Below are 17,492 nucleotides of genomic sequence, written 5' to 3'. Positions count from 1 at the left end.
CTTAATGTCACATTTTATTGCTATGCACTTTCATCGTTCCGCGTATCTACTCTGCACGTAACAATCGCTTTAAACATGATCGATTGGGATTTCACTGTAACTCCATTTAAATTATACAAGAAACGTAATTTACCACCACAATTTACGTAATGTTTTCCCCTTAAAGCGTGCAAAAGTAACGATTATCTTCTCACAGAAACGTGAGAATAAAAACGTAAACATTTACACTTATATCCGTAATTTTGTGACACAATCGTTTTCTATTCCAAATTACCAATAACGTTATTAACCCGTTCCTTGCCGTTTTATTTACTGTTCCCATATTTATCACAGTTTAGGTAATTTTCTACTTTCTCTTTCAATTTTAACGTTTTACTATTATCGTGTTCTCAAATATTCAATACTATTTTCTTTAGATCATATCTCTAACTCATTATTATTTTATCAATTTGTTCATCTCAAATTTTTAATCACAATCATACTATACGTATGTATTTTTTCTTTTCACGTTAAACATTTATTACTCTTATTTCTCGTTTGTTCGAGATTCTCTACTTTCGTCCTGTGCTTTTATTGGGTTGGCAATTAAGTAATTGCGGATTTTGTCAATACCACCTAGTGACAAAACCTACAATCACTTAGTTGCCAACCCAATAATTTTCTTAAGTTATTTGACAAATAAACGGCTCGCTTAACGTTGACAGGATCGCTTCTTGTATTTTGCCATTTCGATCGGACGCGAATACGTTTGGGGGAGAGGTGGTGTAGCAATCACGAGGCTGTGCACAGCACTTTCTATTTGGAACGTTTCAACGCGATACAATTTCACTTGTTCCGCGGTATTTCGCCCGTGACTTGGTCGACGATCTTAACGATCGCCACATCGTCGCGGTCACGTCGATCGAATCTCACCGAACAAAAAAAGAAGAAAAAAAACTCGACAGAAAATGGCAAGAAAAAAAGAAAGAAATCCTTTATGTAGGAAATATGCACGCCGTTCCGGGTTCACGGCTGTGGGACGACGCTGGTCACGCGATTCACGCGGTCGGATAATAATAATTAACCGTAAGAGAACGAACCTTCCTTGAAGGGCTGCAGGAAGTCGCGAGAAGAGTCGTTAACGAACCTACGTTTCTGATTACGCTTCTTACGCATACGCATTGTCCAAGCCGACCAGATAAGAAACACAAAGAAAGCGCAATAATAATTACGGTATTTAAAAATATCACGAATTGTATTGTACGTCTATACCGAATGTAGAAATGGACCGATGTTTATTCCTGACGTAAGTATCATGTGTATAATCGATGACTCGTATTTTGATGAACATTTAATTATGATCACTAATCATCGTTGAGCGTAGCAAGCAAGAATGAAATATAATTTATTGTTATTTCGCTCGCTCATTGTATGTAATTGAAATTAGACGTTCTTGATATTGATTTATCGTTGAAAACAATTTTTGTTATCGTCGTTAGCGAATAATCATCGATGCACATGAGTGACATTTTGCTGAGCGATCCCGCTGCGATCGTATGTCCGTCTGTATTGTTCTTAATAGGAAAACAAAGAAATGCATACAGGGTCGCAGCATTCAGAGTAATATCTTACATGAACACAACTGCGTTAATCCACTAATGAAATTAAATACGCAATTACATTTTAAAACATACATATGTATATAATAATAATATTTATTGTAGTTGCAGTCCCCAGGGATTCATAGAATGGACTTGATTTGCAAAAGCTCTTGCACTTACTCATCCCTCCACATTGCGATCATACCGCAATCCATTTATATCCTATATGTATAGCAATAGTCATTTAATTAAACAATTTCCGCTATTTACGAAATAATATGAACAGTGCTTTATATTCTTCGGCGAGAAATAAGACACGTTTACGATTAAATAACAACAGCTTACCTTAACAACAATGAAAATTTTCTTTCATTAATTATACATGCTGCATTGTGATAATTAAAAAGAATGCGATCTTGTTAACGGCCGTAAGAGATAAATAAATCTGTGTACACACGTACTGGAATCGCGTCTTTTTAAAAATATTCTTTTGTATGAAACGGCTTCGCACGCCAAGTAATTCAATTTGTTATAAGAGAAAGTGATCACGAGTTTTATACATTACGGTAATGCCTAGCCTCTAATACAGGACTCCGAACTTGGCGTCTATTCTATTCTATTGTCATAAATTATTGTTGCTACTTACTTAGGAAAAGGGAAGGAAAGAATTTATAAAAAGAATTTAGAGCGTTTTGTGTTAACTTTCCGCCACGTCTTGCGTTCGCTTTCATATCGTAAATTTGCTGAATTGCAAAGGCAGCCATGAATATGGTAACCTGTTACCAAAACAATAGAAAAATATACTTTCTTTATATGCGTTATTTTATATATATATGTCAGATAAATTCTTTTATTCTTGCCAGACTTCTTGAAACAGCATTTGGTTCCATGTTTACCGATTTAAAGGAAAACGAGGCAAAATTTTTCAATTATTTGTTCAATATGCGTACTTAAAATATGTAAATATGCAGAAAACGTTTGGACGTAACATTCTATCAAAGCATAGATTGCAAATTAAGTATCAAAACAAAATACATATTAACAGATTAAGTAACAGTTAGTTAGATTAAGTTAAGTTAGATTAAGTAACAAAACAAAATAAATATTGATTTATACAGTATTAGACCAGAAAATATATAATACAATATTAGTAATAGATAATATTTGAATCAATATTTCCATTAAATAAGGAGGGACAGACACAAATATCTCTATACCAGAAATATATTAGTAAATATTTAATGAACAAAATTGCATTACAAGAATGTGTAAATATACATATGCAATTGCATAGTTACAATTTGTCCTTTTTGATATTACACATTAATAAGTTTATAGAAGCAGTGCTAAATATGAAATAAGCATAAAAAAAAGTAAAGTAAAATAACTCTATCAATACTACCAATTTTACTAAACATTTCCGATAGATTGTACTCTTAAAATAGCTTGGAACTTCCTCCACGAAGTCTCAACACTAAATGGAGTGTGGACTCTTTCTGGATGTTATAATCTGAAAGAGTTCTTCCATCTTCTAGTTGTTTGCCAGCAAAGATCAAACGCTGCTGGTCTGGAGGAATACCCTCTTTGTCCTGAATTTTAGCCTTAACATTCTCTATTGTGTCAGATGCTTCAACTTCCAAGGTAATGGTTTTTCCAGTAAGTGTTTTTACAAAGATCTGCATTCCTCCGCGAAGTCTCAACACTAAATGGAGTGTAGACTCCTTTTGGATGTTATAATCCGAAAGAGTTCTTCCATCTTCTAGCTGTTTGCCAGCAAAGATCAAACGCTGCTGGTCTGGAGGAATACCCTCTTTGTCTTGGATCTTAGCCTTCACATTCTCTATTGTGTCAGAAGCTTCTACTTCCAAGGTAATGGTTTTACCAGTAAGTGTTTTGACAAAGATTTGCATTCCTCCGCGAAGTCTCAACACTAAATGGAGCGTGGACTCTTTCTGGATGTTATAATCTGAAAGAGTTCTTCCATCTTCTAGTTGTTTGCCAGCAAAGATCAAACGCTGCTGGTCTGGAGGAATACCTTCTTTGTCTTGGATCTTAGCTTTCACATTCTCTATTGTGTCAGAAGCTTCAACTTCAAGAGTAATAGTTTTTCCTGTTAACGTTTTAACGAAGATCTGCATGTTGGTAGATCTGAAAACTATATAAAGAAACAATGAAGAAAATAGACATAAGCATCACAAGATTAATGACATGGGATGATAATGGTGTAACAGAAATTTAAATTCTTGTTTGTTAAAGGAAGATGGAAAGAATAAATATTTTTTGTATGATGTTACTCTATTGAAATATTGTTATTTTCTTAAAGAATTTGTATATTACTCTTCAAATATTGCATTGTTTGTATAATAATAAAATATGATTTAAAATTAAACATTTGGTTAACACTAAGTAGTGGATTAATAATGTATCAAAATGGTGTCTTAATCGAAGTCGCAAAAAGATTGAACAATATACAAGAAGTGGAATGTCACTATGTAACTCTTAATTGGATGGAATTCTTGGAATAATATATATATATATATATATGTCATAAAAGGAACAAGCTTTTGCATTAGATTTGTAAATGAACTGTTTTTTGTAATGTAATGGAATGTAATCGATGTTACATGACGCAGTTGGAAGCCGATTTAGGAAAATGTTCATAAATTCAAATGCTGCAAATGCAAAATGAAGACTTAACAATGGAATTGAAAAATATTGATTATTTGACAACTTATTAAGATTCTTATGCACAATTACAAAAAAAAACTATGCAATATACTTACACGCTTCCAAATAATTCTTAAAGCAAGTTAAGTTCTTCAAAAAGTCAGATTCCGACGAACGTTGTCTTTGGTAGACAATATAGTAAAGTAAGCCAGAGAAAGGGACGTGAAATGACGTAAAACATACATATATGTAGATCCTAGGTATTTAATACCACATATGTCTCTGATATTACTAAACGTAAGTTTTAAATTCCCTAGCTTAAAGCGATAGAAAACTATAAAAAAAATTTGAATATTGTAAAATTAATTTTTCTTCTCTTAGAAAAATCTTGTATACAAGTTATTGCGAATGTAATAAATTTAAATGTTTAAGTAAGTTCCAAAGTTAACATTCATGAAAGCAATTAAATTTGATATATTTGTCATGAAACAAATATATTTGAGATATTTTTAAAATTTTCCAAATCTTACATATTGGGAACCTATCTCATACACACACATACAGACATACATATTTTCGAAAAATATCATTTCCAATTGTCCAAAATCATTACAAATGAAATATACAAACGCAAATTATACATTCCAATATACAATGGTAAATTGAAAAACTATAGATCAAAATTTGTTCACAATAAACAATATTCAAATATACTTTATGATACAGTAAATAAGAGGTGATACAGACAAACCATTTATGCCAAGAATGTATTTATAATTGTTTAATGAACATAAATGCGTTACAAGAATATGTAGTTACATATAATTGGGTCAATACAACTTGCTAATCTTGTCATTACACATGAATAAATAAAGAATATAGACTCATATAGTGATAGCAAGTAGTAGCAAATATGAAATATACATAAAAGAGTAATATAATGGAGCTATCAATACTATCAATTTCACTAAACACAGCCGATCGACTTTTGTATCAAGGCAGATTAAGGACACAACTCTATTATGTTACTAACTGCAGCACAGGTTCACCTTGTTCTTAGAAAGATTAGCATCTTCAATGACAAATCGAAGTAACCAATCTTTATGTGAAATATGGTGCTCCATAGAGTAAATGTGGTTTCTCCCTCGAAGTCTTAAAACCAAATGTAGCGTAGACTCCTTTTGGATGTTATAATCTGAAAGAGTTCTTCCATCTTCTAGTTGTTTGCCAGCAAAGATCAAACGCTGCTGGTCTGGAGGAATACCCTCTTTGTCTTGGATCTTAGCCTTCACATTCTCTATTGTGTCAGAAGCTTCTACTTCCAAGGTAATGGTTTTACCAGTAAGTGTTTTGACAAAGATCTGCATTCCTCCGCGAAGTCTCAACACTAAATGGAGCGTGGACTCTTTCTGGATGTTATAATCTGAAAGAGTTCTTCCATCTTCTAGTTGTTTGCCAGCAAAGATCAAACGCTGCTGGTCTGGAGGAATACCTTCTTTGTCTTGGATCTTAGCTTTCACATTCTCTATTGTGTCAGAAGCTTCTACTTCCAAGGTAATGGTTTTACCAGTAAGTGTTTTGACAAAGATCTGCATTCCTCCGCGAAGTCTCAACACTAAATGGAGCGTGGACTCTTTCTGGATGTTATAATCTGAAAGAGTTCTTCCATCTTCTAGTTGTTTGCCAGCAAAGATCAAACGCTGCTGGTCTGGAGGAATACCTTCTTTGTCTTGGATCTTAGCTTTCACATTCTCTATTGTGTCAGAAGCTTCAACTTCAAGAGTAATAGTTTTCCCTGTTAAGGTCTTAACGAAGATCTGCATGTTGGTAGATCTGGGGAACTGTACAAAAAGACAAAAACAGTGTATTAATATACAATATTACAAAAAAATGTGCTGTGGTAGTAAATCCTAAAATAAACATTTTGTAAGCATAACATTTTGTATATCTTTTTAATTTATAAAAACATTAATCAAATTTTGTTAAACAAAATGATGGCATCACAGAATATCGATTATTTGAAAACTCATCTAATATTTTTTTACATAGATATGGAAGAAACAGCTGTTATATTTATACTTTTTGAAGTAATTTACAACACAAATTAGATAGATATTTGCAACACAAGTCGATTTAAGTTTCTTTGATAAACTACTATAGAAAAACATTCGAAGGGTGATTTACACTAAATAATGTTAAATAATGTACAACTTGTACATATATACATATTTGTCAAATTATAGATTCTAAATTCCCTACATTGAAACGTTGTAGTTAGGTATTACAGACGCATTTGGTGGAAAATAGAGATTTTGATGTGGGCTTGCGTGGATCAGGGCCGGCGCAAGACAGGTTCAGCGCTTTCGCCGGAACCCGGGCTCGCGTTTCGAAAGGCCCCGCGGTCTACGAAAAGTACCCAATTAAAAAACACCTATTTTGATTAACTTTTTACAGAATGATGATACCATTAACAGATGCAAAATATTTTTTTAGTAGCGATGATTCAGTTTAAAGGACTGACAAAAATCATCAAAGTTCAGTGTAACTCCACAAAGTCCTCATATTCTGGAAACTACTTTAGATAAAAATCCAGGCGCTTTCAGAGAAATGTACTTTTAGAGAAATTAAACTACATCAATAGCTTTTGCAAAAGTCATACATGATTGCAGATTTTGTACTTTCATTGAATATTTTGCCCCTCGAAAGCGAATTATGGATGTGAAAAAATATTACTTGGATTTGTTTAAAAAACTGCTTATAAAAATATATAATACGTAACAGCATTTGTAAATAAATAATTCCTCGTTGTAAAATTTAAACGTAGGATTTGAATGTGTATTCAAGCCCGCGAAATTTTTGAAGTTGGCCCCAGAAAAAGTCACGCCGGCCCTGGTATGCATCATAGAATTCTAATAAGAGACAGTGAAAATAGAAGAGAGAGAGAGAAGGGGAACAATATTCCATGTATCTCTTACCGTATCGCGTACCGCGGCTACGTTCGGTGACTGATGGTCGTCTTGAGCTCAAGTTCATTATCACAAATCGCAAACAAGTACAATTGGGCAGGATGACGGCAAATTGTTTAATTACGACTGTAAACTTTAATTGCAATTTTACGGATTTTCCCGAAGTTCCAGAGGGACGGCTCCGGTGTCCTTTCATCTCCGACACGGCCATCCTGACTATCACACGTCCCCGTGTGAAACTAAAGTATTGAGTTCTTCCAATATTAGATTCGGTACAAATAACGTTATTTACAACTGAACTAAATCAAGGGTCCGGTTTAATAGCAAATTTTGTTCGCGGTTTGGTAACAAGAGGAATAAGAGAGACAAATTAATGGCGTCATGATTGGTATTCAAATGCCAGTTGTATCCTGCAGGTTGTTAGTCTGGTCGCAATGACATGATGGACCATTTTTCATTTCGCACCCACGTGAGTCTCGTTTTCTGGATCGCACGACCGCCCGATGGTACGTTTAACCCGTTGCTCGGCCTTCCTGGCCTTTCTTATGTTATTGCCCCGAGCTCGTGTGGAGTCCCTCACAAATGGGGTGTACCACACGGCCACCTTGAGCTTTCCTGTATTATTGCCCGGAGCTCGTGTGGGGTCCCTCCTAAATGGAGTGTATCACAAGGCCACCTTGAGCTTTCCTGTATTATTGCGCCGAACTCGTGTGGAGTCCCTCACAAATGGGGTGTACCACACGGCCACCAGGAGCTTTCCTGTGTTATTCTGCTAGGGGGGGGGGGCGGTGTCGTGTTTCTGATCCTCCGAGATCGGGGTACTCATATCGCCATGGTCACTGTTCTCGCCATCGGTACAGACGTCCAATTCCGCTGGGATACAGCTATTTGACATTTTTCGCAACCTGTCATGACTATATTTAGAGGATCGTTTACCACCTACCGTTTTCAACCCGTACCTATCCCCTTCCAAGATTTCTGTTATTACAAAGGGGCCCTTGAATTTTGGATTTAATTTAGTTTGATTTTATTTCCTCGCTTTCGCGTAATGCAGAATCACCAGGATTAAACCTAACTACTTTAGCTTTAGTTTTGTCAAATCCACCTTTATCGTACCTAGCACAAATTTCTAGGTTCTCTATTGCCTGTTGTCTTACATCAAAGATATCTACTTCTCTCTCTTCGATATTATCGGGTATCAATGCGTCATAAGGTCTTTGCTGTCCTACCAATAAATGGTTCCGATGGACTCGATTTAATCGCGCGGTTGGTGGTGCAATTCAAAGCCAACTGTATTTTGCCGATCGCGTCTAGCCACGATCGCCCAGTCGTTTCTACCGTTGTAAACATACTTTTTGGCGTGTGCATCATACGCTCTACCTGTCCATTGGCCCTACTCGCACCGGTTGCTATTAAGTGGAGTTTAATGTGTCTACCTTGACAAAAATTCATGAAATTCTTTGCCCGTAAAACATCTTCCTTGATCTGTTATTATCCGGCAGGGACTGCCGAATAAAAATGTAGCATACTTAGGTACTTTAACGGTACTAAGGGAATCTACTTTACGAGTATGATGCAGATGTGCGAATTTAGTGAAGCTGTTGACCAAAGCAGTGACATATTTTTTCGAATCACTTTTACTGCTTAGTTTGCCCGTTAGATCCACGCGAACGGAATGCCAAGATATGCTGGTCTTAGGAATAGGATGTAGTTCAGCTAGTATTTTACCTGAACTAGCCCTCGAAACTCGGCGAGCATGACAGTTCTCAACGAATTTACGAACATGTTTCGCCATTCCTTCGAACCAGTAATACTCGTACAGTTTCTCGAGCGTTTTATCCCAATCTAAGTGCATAATCGACTGTTGCACATGGTTAATGACGGGCCACCTAAAACCTCTTGGGGCAATGGGCAAGGAAAGAGTTCTGCCTTTTCTTTGTCCTTTACGATAAAGGGTACCAGATCGTAATTCATACGCATTTGCGACATCTTCCGCGAGCTCATCACTTTGTAGTTTAGTGACGATTTCTGAAATTTGAGGATCCCGACGTTATTCCGTTAACAGCCAATCTTCTGAGGTCTCGGTCAGATTAATTTCTTCTCCTTGACTTTGACTATGATTATGACTTTGATCAATGTCTATGGGATTCCGCGGGAAGAAATCTACGTGAGCCATTCATTTACCTCCTCGATACACAATGTCAACATTACTAATTTGTAAGTAAGTTTCACCTTATTATCAGGTGCCTTCACGGGACTGCAACCAGTGACAACAAGAAATTCTCTTTCATGTAATTAGTAGCGGAAATGTTTAATAGCGCTTAACAACTGCTAACGTCTGTAGTCCATATGAATGATACTTTGATCCCGCAGGGCTAGTTCTTATACGGTCATATTCTATTACTCTATTGTTACCTTCCGTCTTGTGCATTAAAATAGCCCCATATCCATCCGAACTAGCGTCTGTCTGGAGTTCTCTCGGATCGTTCGGCTCAAATACCATTAACACCGGCGCGTCGGTCAGGACAGAAGTTACCTTTTGCCTTATTTTTCATGCCTATCCCTCCAAGTTCTGTTTTTCTTACCGGGGGTAAGTGCATACATGGGTTTCATTACCTGTGAAGATTTAGGGACGAATTTTCGGAAATAAAAAGGCTAGACCTAGGAGCTGTCTATGCTGTGTGACGGTCGTTGGTTCCGATAAAGAACTCAAGGTTTGTATTTTACCCGGATTGGGTCGAACTTCTCCGCTATGAATTGCATGTCCCAAATAGAGTACCGATGTGTTTGGGACGGAGCATTTAGAAAAATTAGAAGAAACTGCGGCATTTACGAGGGTATTTAGTACGGTGTACGATCTTTCTAGAGCTTGATCCATGGAGTGGGCAATGATTAGAACGTCGTCCAAATAGACAACAACGTGCGAATGACACGTTGGCTGCCATACGTGTTCTCAAGGATCACCTCTCGTTTCGTTTATTCGCAACACCAAAACCACCAGCCGCTGCCGAATACAACGAAGGAAAGTGTGGTACAGATCACTTCGATCAAGTGGTTTCTTATGTCACCACAATTAGAAAAGGGTCAAATGGTACAGAAAACTTGGCATGCGACTCCTTCTGAGGATTTCTATGGTAAACGCTTTGATGGTTTAAAAAGAATGGCAGCCAGGAAGAAATTAGAATATTCAGATAAGTATTAGTTGTAAAATTATTAGGGTTGTCAAAAATGCAAAATCCCTGTTTTCGATGGAGTCAGCGTAATATCGATTCCGAAAGAAACACTAGGCGCGCACGCAACCATGTTATGCAAATAAAAGACGTCGAGTGGACCGAACAAAGACACAACAGAATTTGAAGAAAACAACAATTTATCGTCCAAATCGTCCTACGAGGGTAGCCAATGCTGTATACTTCCTAGAATTAGAATGAATAAGGATTTGGCGAAACCCGCTGGCCATGTCCAGACCAATAAAACATCTTGCTTTCGCAATCTCGCGACTTGATTCGCAATAAGGGGTAAAGGATACCGGTCCGCGACCGTATTTTTATTTAGTTCTCGAAAATCTACCAATCATCTGTCCGAACCGTCGTTCGTCTTCACGAGTAACATGGGGCTCGCGAACGGTGGATTACCAGGCCCCGTGATTTTTGGCTCTGGTTAATTCGCTTATCCTCTCACGTACTATTCTGTGCTCTTCCTCGCGAAGTCTATTAGGGTTCCTTGCACGGTAATGTTAGGATCAATTGATTGTATTTCTAACTGGCCTGTATTTACGCGAGTACGTAGGAAGCCCGTAACGAATGAATCTTTGGATCTTCTCAAAGGAAGATTAATCGACTTTTATCTCTACCACGTACGCCATTGTCAACTTCGTTAACATCGATCTCGTCTTCGGCGGTTTTATTACAAGCATTAATTATTTGTCTTACACATAGCGAGGCTATTCTGTAGCACAAATACCACTACTCGACATAAACAACTAACGCGGGATCGAATCCCGGCGACCGAAGTCCGATTTTTATTCCACGATTCTAAATAGGAAGAAAACATAGCAGTACCCTCAGCAGCGACATCTACAGCCACCAGCCGCAATCATCACGGACTCGACTCCACCCTCTACAGATCGTTCTTTTGCCAGAAAATCTCAAGACCACGGATTCTTTAATCAGCGAACACTCGGCTCCCAAAAATCGGGGTAAAATGGAAACGACTCACCCGGATGACTTGATCCACCAGTTGATGCTTCCACTATGTAGAAATCGATTCGACGCTCGTTATTGAGAATTGTATTCAGGGCACTGCTTTCTAAGGATTTTTCTCTGTAATCAAATTGACAGCTGCGCATCATGCAGCGGAATCGGTCGTAAGCACTTGCAGTGTTATAACCAGCACTGATCCCACTTCTGATGTCGGAGTCAGGTTGGCATTTTGGGGTGTTCTATGAACCTTTACTTACTTTACCGTCGTGGATGTGGTTAGTATTTATCAGTGCGAATACGGGCACTACAAGAGGCTCTGAGTAACGGCAATAGGATGTCCGAAACGATGGTGACAACGAACCCAGGTTCGATAACGAATCCACGGTCCACGGGATGATCAGTATCAACGTGACTTACTCGGCAATTCGCTCAACGACTAACTAAAAATTCTCTCAATCCAGATGAACCTACCCTTATATACTCCTGTCCCCGCTCCTCGGGTCAATCCTTGTTCTTAAGGAGAGTCATCAAATCATTCTGTACCTCTGTCAGGTACGCGGCCCTCCCGTGACCGTGGCTACGTCTGGTGACCCGTTATGTCACCTTAAACCTGAACCCATCGTCGTAACGCCAGATTGGAACATTAAAAGTTGTTTTCCTTATTTTTATGGCTTAAACATTAAAATCTTGACCATGGTGATGGAAGGTTTTTCCCAGCATTCCCGACGGAAAGTCCCGCTGTCCTCCCCTCTCCGACATATATAATATGATATAATATGTATAATGTAATATAACATAATGCTACAGCGTTTTACTATTCGCATCGCGAGAGAACTTTATCACAAAATAAATTTATAAAATGTTACAAACGGTTGAATTTTCCTGCATAAACCCTGTGTGAGTTGTTTCACATATTGAAGAACTGCGTACTTACTTGTAAAAATAATTTTATTATAATCCGCGATGACTAGTACCGGGGCAGGGTATACGCCCCGGTGTAGGATGCCATAAAATAACGGTTTCCTAGGACTTTAGACTATACTGTTTACGACAGCAATTGTCCTTCTACCAAATATTACACCCATACCCATATATTATACTCAGGAAGTAAATGTCGGATTAGGACTATGGTCACTTGAACCGAAGTAATGAACGGATTAGGAGTTTCCGAATATTGCAAATCTGAAGCAGAACGTTATGGAAATTCCGGTAAGAATTGTAGGAAGACGATGTCAAACTAGAGATATTACGAAAACTCGATTAGAACATCTTAGCAAGCATCTATTGTCATTTTCTCTTTTATTATATCTGTTAATAATATATCGTAATTTTTTGTCGTTCTCTTTGACTCTCTAGACTGCGCAGCAGTTTTTACTGATATTTTAAACAACGTGTTAATATTGCCAAGTAAAAATGGATGGAATAAGAATTCCTTCAAAAGCGGCATAATTTTCGGAGCTGAGTAAATAAGAGATATACTTTCACGCTGTACCTAGCGAGCCTCCTTTATTTTACACAGTGCAGTACAGTTCAGTAAGGGGCGGAGCATCGGTGAAATTTGATTGGTCGACAAGATGCCCACTCTGCACAGTGGATGCCTTGTAGTGCATTGGAGGAGTCTATTGCTGCCGGCTACTGTGGGTAGGGATAAGATTTGTAAAAAACAGGTAGTAGCTTCCCGGTACATGCCAGCAGCAAGATTCAGTATTAGACTGATGGTCGAAGAGTTTGTGTGGCTCGTTCGTACGATTGCGCAGTTTTAGTAAATCGAAAAATATAAAATATACAAGACTAAGATATTAAATATTTGTCAAGATTCCATTTGAAGAGTTGGGGTGCTGTTGAAGCGGAACGTCAACATCTGATATTCGTAAGTTTTGTCTGTAATATATTTCTGTTTGATCAATTGTACACGTACAATATTTCTTAAGTCATTTCCAATTAGTAGATATTTCAATTTCTTTTTCTTTTAAATGGGTTCGAAGGTGCATTAAGGTGCAATAAAATGTCTACTATGAATTACTTCGAATTCTTAATGAGACATGGGACAGAATCTCCTCCTGCTGGCCAAGATGATCATTCAACTTTGCCGGTTGATTCAATATCGGCGGATGAGTTTGCCGTACCATCGGGATCTTCAGCAAGTGTGATTGATTCAACATCACCGATACAGTCGACGGTATCAATGTCGCCGGTATCAATGTCGCCGGTTCCGTCCACCTCACATGGCATCGAAGAAAATAACGATGATTATCGTTTTGAAGCAAGTAGACGTTGGAGTTTTCGAAGTTGGCCTAAAATTTCCGTTGACCCTGTCAGTCTTGCAGCTGCAGGATTCTATTATACGGGTGAAATAGATATAGTGAGATGCTTTGAATGTCAAGTGATGATACATGACTGGTCAGACGGTGATATTCCAATGCAGATTCATGAGACGTGTTCTCCAGAGTGCAGATTTATCCGCAATGAACATTGTGATAATGTACCAATTGGAGTAGATCCTGATAAAGTTCTACAGACAGAACGAAGAAATAGCAATATAACTTGTCGTTATGGTTTACAATATCATGAGTCATTTGATTTTAATGACCATCAATTTTTACATTTAAAGCACCCAACGGCATATGAACTTAGCCGTTTGGGACTACAAAATGTTAGGAAAGCTAAAAGTTTGGAATATGTTACTTACGAATCCAGACTAAATTCATTCGAAACATGGCCTACATATACGAAACCGTCAAGTGAAGAATTAGCCGATGCAGGCTTCTACTACACCGGAGTATATGATTTCACTATCTGTTTCCATTGTGGAAGTATGAAAGCTGGTTGGAGAAATGAAGATCCATGGGAAGAGCATGCAATTTTGTCTCCCAACTGTTGTTATTTATTAACAGTACGGGGCTGGGAATATGTTAATAAAGTAATAGGCTTTAAGATATATGAAACTCCTGCAGAAGTAAGTACAAAAACTTAAATCCTGAACAATATATATAATTAACAATGTGTATAATTAATAATTCCAATATATACTTATGTACATTATAATTATTTCAGGCACCGATAGAAATTGCAGATGGGAATCCGGAGAGATCCAATAGTGAAAATGATAGTAATGAAATGACCCTCCAAGAGAAAATTGGTAAGTAATTGAAATAAAAACATAGATTAATCACAAATTCGTTAATTTGTATGAAATCCGTATACATATAATCAATTTTATTATGTATTATATTTAAATATACTGTTTACTGTTTTAGCTTCCCTGGAAGAAGAAAATCAGGCATTGAAAGATGCTCGTTCGTGTAAAGTTTGCATGGAACAGGAATCGACGATTATTTTTTTACCTTGTGGGCATTTAGCAACTTGCCAGTATTGTTCACTTGCTTTCAAAAAATGCATAATTTGCGGAAATAATATTAAAGCCATTAGACGTATATTTTGGACATAATGCATGCACATGTGTAAATTAGCTTATTTATATCTCTCGAATAAATTATCTTTATAATTTTGTAAAAATGACATACACACATTAACATGTTTGGTATAATGTATCGTTAAACTAAGTGTATATGTTAGGAAATGATAAAATATTTTATTTTTAGTACTATTTCTACAGTAATTAGTAAACTGAAACATAATATTAAACTAATCAAATACATTTTTTCTGTATATTTTTGGCTTTTTTTGTATTTTAAGTGTTACTTAGGTAAACATTAATTTGTATTATGTATCTTATTTTATCTGAATATAGGTAACTTTTTCTGCATCTAACTAATTGTTCTTTGTTTTATTCTCCTTATTGTTAGTAAAAAATATATATATATTTCAACTCACAAAAATCATAGCTTACTTTTTCTTTTATTTATACCTTCATTGTTTATGCTTTGCGTTCAATCTTCTTTATTTAAAAGTAGCTACTGCAGGAAAAAGATCAAAGACAAAAGCATTTAACACTGAAGGAGAAACTATCAAAGGCTAAATCTGATAAAGATAGCAGCTCATCTGCACTGGTATACACGCACTTATGTTCCTAAATTCCGTATGATTAAGTTAAAATTACATATAATTATTAAATAAGATCAAAACAATATTGTGCAGACAATGGTAAAAATGAATCGGTTGGATCAAATGAAGAATAGTGAATTGAGTGATTGGCTAAAAGAGCGTTCAATTCCACATAATTCTAAAGGAAAGAAAAGTGTACTTATTAATAAAGTATTATCGCACATCAAGAATACGACAATTTTACAGCCATTCCGTATGTAAATGTATCTTTATAAGCAAAAATAGAAATGTATCATATGTGTTCTTAAGGGTACTAAGTTAGTATAAAAAATAATACTAATATGCTATAACATAACATATTATATTTTTACGTTTATACATTAAAGCAGCTTTAGTATATAACAAATAAAATGATAATATGTAATTAGATATAATTAATAAAAGGTAATAAATTCGTTTTGTATCGCAGATTTTTTATGATCTATTTATCACTTCTAATATAGCTTTTCTGTCAGCTTCATTTTTTATACCAATTTCAATTAAATCGTACATCTAAATTAGTTAACGTCATAAACAAATCAATGACAACCTGAAATAAATGTACAATATTAATTTGTAATAAAATTTTATACATATATATATATAACAGACATAATTTTATAATATATATACTTTTTGTTCGAGAAATATAGGCAGGTATTGACCTAATCCGTAATGTTTTAGTAAAACAAACATTTTTGCTTCTTCGGAATTTAACACTAGACGGTCCCGTAAGCACCCGTCGATTTGACGGATTTCGAACTTCGAAATGAGATATCTCAAAAACCATAGCACCAATTTTAACCATTTTGCATCGTAAATTAATCATTTCATCTAAAGAATTTACACAAAAAATTATTTTTTCCTAGGCTTCCTAATTTTTGAAATCTGTATGTAGTATACCTATCCCTACGGGACCCGTCAAATTGACGGGTAAACGAAAATATGCATTCTTCTCTAAAACATCGATTTATTGAAATTAAGTCTGAAAGGAACAATATTAGGCTTCACATTTAAATAAATTATTAATAAATAAAGTTTTTTTTTAAATTATCACTAAAAAGGTAATAATAACATTAACGGTACAGGGTAATCATATCTATTGAGCACATTTTTTTCAAATATACTGAATGTTGTTTGTGCATTTTCCGCATACAGTCTTTTTGCAATATATACAATAATTACTACTTCTATTTTTTTGCAATAACCCACTTGGCAACTTTTTCGCGCTTCTGACTTTGAAGGTGACAGAAACGAAGCGTCTGATCTTTGGCAAATGTTCTCCTTGTTTTCTCCAGCTAATTCCACGGCTAAACAAAATATGAATTCCTTTCTGAATAATTTCGATCTGGTGCACTCTTTATATAATATCCACCCGTTTATCGCTGCCAAATCCAAAATATTGAAAAAGACTTGAAGGGACCATCGGAAACCCTCTACTTTCACACTATATTTGCGTGCCATGTGGTCAACGACGTCCACACCAAACTTTGTTTTATTGTAAAAAGCAATGGTTTCTGGAACACGTTTATAATTATCTTCTATTCGTACACCTGTATGTTTTGTGCTTAAAAGGAGGACTTTTACTTTAGGTTTACTTTTATACACGGTAAGTGTGCAACTTTCTGATTTATATAAATCTGAGGAAAACAAAGTTATCTTGTCCTTTTTTTCCTTCGCTGGTTTTGCCAGTTCTCTTTTATTCGACCGGATGGTCCCAACCAAAGTTGTTTTTTATGCTAGCAATTTTGTAGCTAACGGGATGCTTGCAAAGAAATGGTCTGTCGTTATATTTCTGCCTCGTTGTAAATATGGTTCGGCTAATTTTAGCTCACTCACTAAACTCACTCAACGCTATTGAGCATCGAGTTTCATCTTTCCCCATATAAGGGAAACCATCCAAAATATACTTTGTTTGGATATCAACTGCTAACCAACATTTAATGCCAAATTTATGAGGCTTATTCGGCATATATTGTGTAAATCTGCACCGGGCTTTCGTTGGAAATAATTGCTCATCTATTACTTATAAA

The 17,492-nt window shown here is 36.1% G+C and overlaps 3 protein-coding genes and 1 long non-coding RNA gene across 4 annotated transcripts in view; 2 read left to right on the top strand and 2 right to left on the bottom strand.

Moving 5' to 3' along the window:
* Positions 1 to 2,788: 2,788 nt before the first annotated feature.
* Positions 2,789 to 17,492, bottom strand: part of LOC117208609 (polyubiquitin) — a 16,243-nt gene continuing 1,539 nt past the window's right edge. Inside the window, exons 2-4 of the mRNA XM_033449857.1 lie at positions 5,297 to 6,088; positions 4,491 to 4,503; positions 2,789 to 3,735 (exon numbers count right to left, since the gene is read on the bottom strand). Of these exons, the coding sequence (XP_033305748.1) occupies positions 3,017 to 3,735; positions 4,491 to 4,503; positions 5,297 to 6,070 (1,506 nt within the window). The 5' untranslated portion in view covers positions 6,071 to 6,088 and the 3' untranslated portion in view covers positions 2,789 to 3,016. The remainder of the gene's footprint in view (positions 3,736 to 4,490; positions 4,504 to 5,296; positions 6,089 to 17,492) is intronic.
* On the top strand, positions 12,990 to 14,863 carry LOC117208559 (E3 ubiquitin-protein ligase XIAP-like). Its single transcript, XM_033449780.1, has 5 exons — positions 12,990 to 13,141; positions 13,231 to 13,285; positions 13,364 to 14,371; positions 14,470 to 14,554; positions 14,673 to 14,863. Exons 1-5 carry the CDS (start codon positions 12,990 to 12,992, stop codon positions 14,861 to 14,863), a joined length of 1,491 nt encoding a protein of 496 aa, XP_033305671.1.
* Positions 15,348 to 15,652, top strand: LOC117208610. The gene is made up of 2 exons (XR_004487739.1): positions 15,348 to 15,425; positions 15,514 to 15,652. It is a non-coding gene; the product is annotated as an uncharacterized LOC117208610 (long non-coding RNA).
* Positions 15,711 to 17,492, bottom strand: part of LOC117208604 — a 26,618-nt gene continuing 24,836 nt past the window's right edge. Inside the window, exons 7-8 of the mRNA XM_033449848.1 lie at positions 16,093 to 16,293; positions 15,711 to 16,009 (exon numbers count right to left, since the gene is read on the bottom strand). Coding sequence (XP_033305739.1) covers positions 15,999 to 16,009; positions 16,093 to 16,293 — 212 coding nt within the window. The 3' untranslated portion in view covers positions 15,711 to 15,998. The remainder of the gene's footprint in view (positions 16,010 to 16,092; positions 16,294 to 17,492) is intronic.

This window comes from Bombus bifarius, unplaced genomic scaffold (genome assembly GCF_011952205.1).
Source record: "Bombus bifarius isolate JDL3187 unplaced genomic scaffold, Bbif_JDL3187 scf7180000008140, whole genome shotgun sequence".
NCBI classification, from domain to species: domain Eukaryota; kingdom Metazoa; phylum Arthropoda; class Insecta; order Hymenoptera; family Apidae; genus Bombus; species Bombus bifarius.
The sequence above is the reverse complement of the archived record's forward strand: the minus strand, read 5'-3'. Positions and strand labels throughout refer to the sequence as shown.

Excerpts from the sequence above, each read along its gene's own strand:
- LOC117208559 (XM_033449780.1), top strand. The coding sequence starts at position 12,990 with ATGCCCACTCTGCACAGTGGATGCCTTGTAGTGCATTGGAGGAGTCTA. Across the intron at positions 13,142-13,230 it reads ATTAGACTGATGGTCGAAGA|ATTCCATTTGAAGAGTTGGG; the intron begins GTTTGTGTGGCT and ends ATATTTGTCAAG. Across the intron at positions 13,286-13,363 it reads AACGTCAACATCTGATATTC|ATATTTCAATTTCTTTTTCT; the intron begins GTAAGTTTTGTC and ends TCCAATTAGTAG.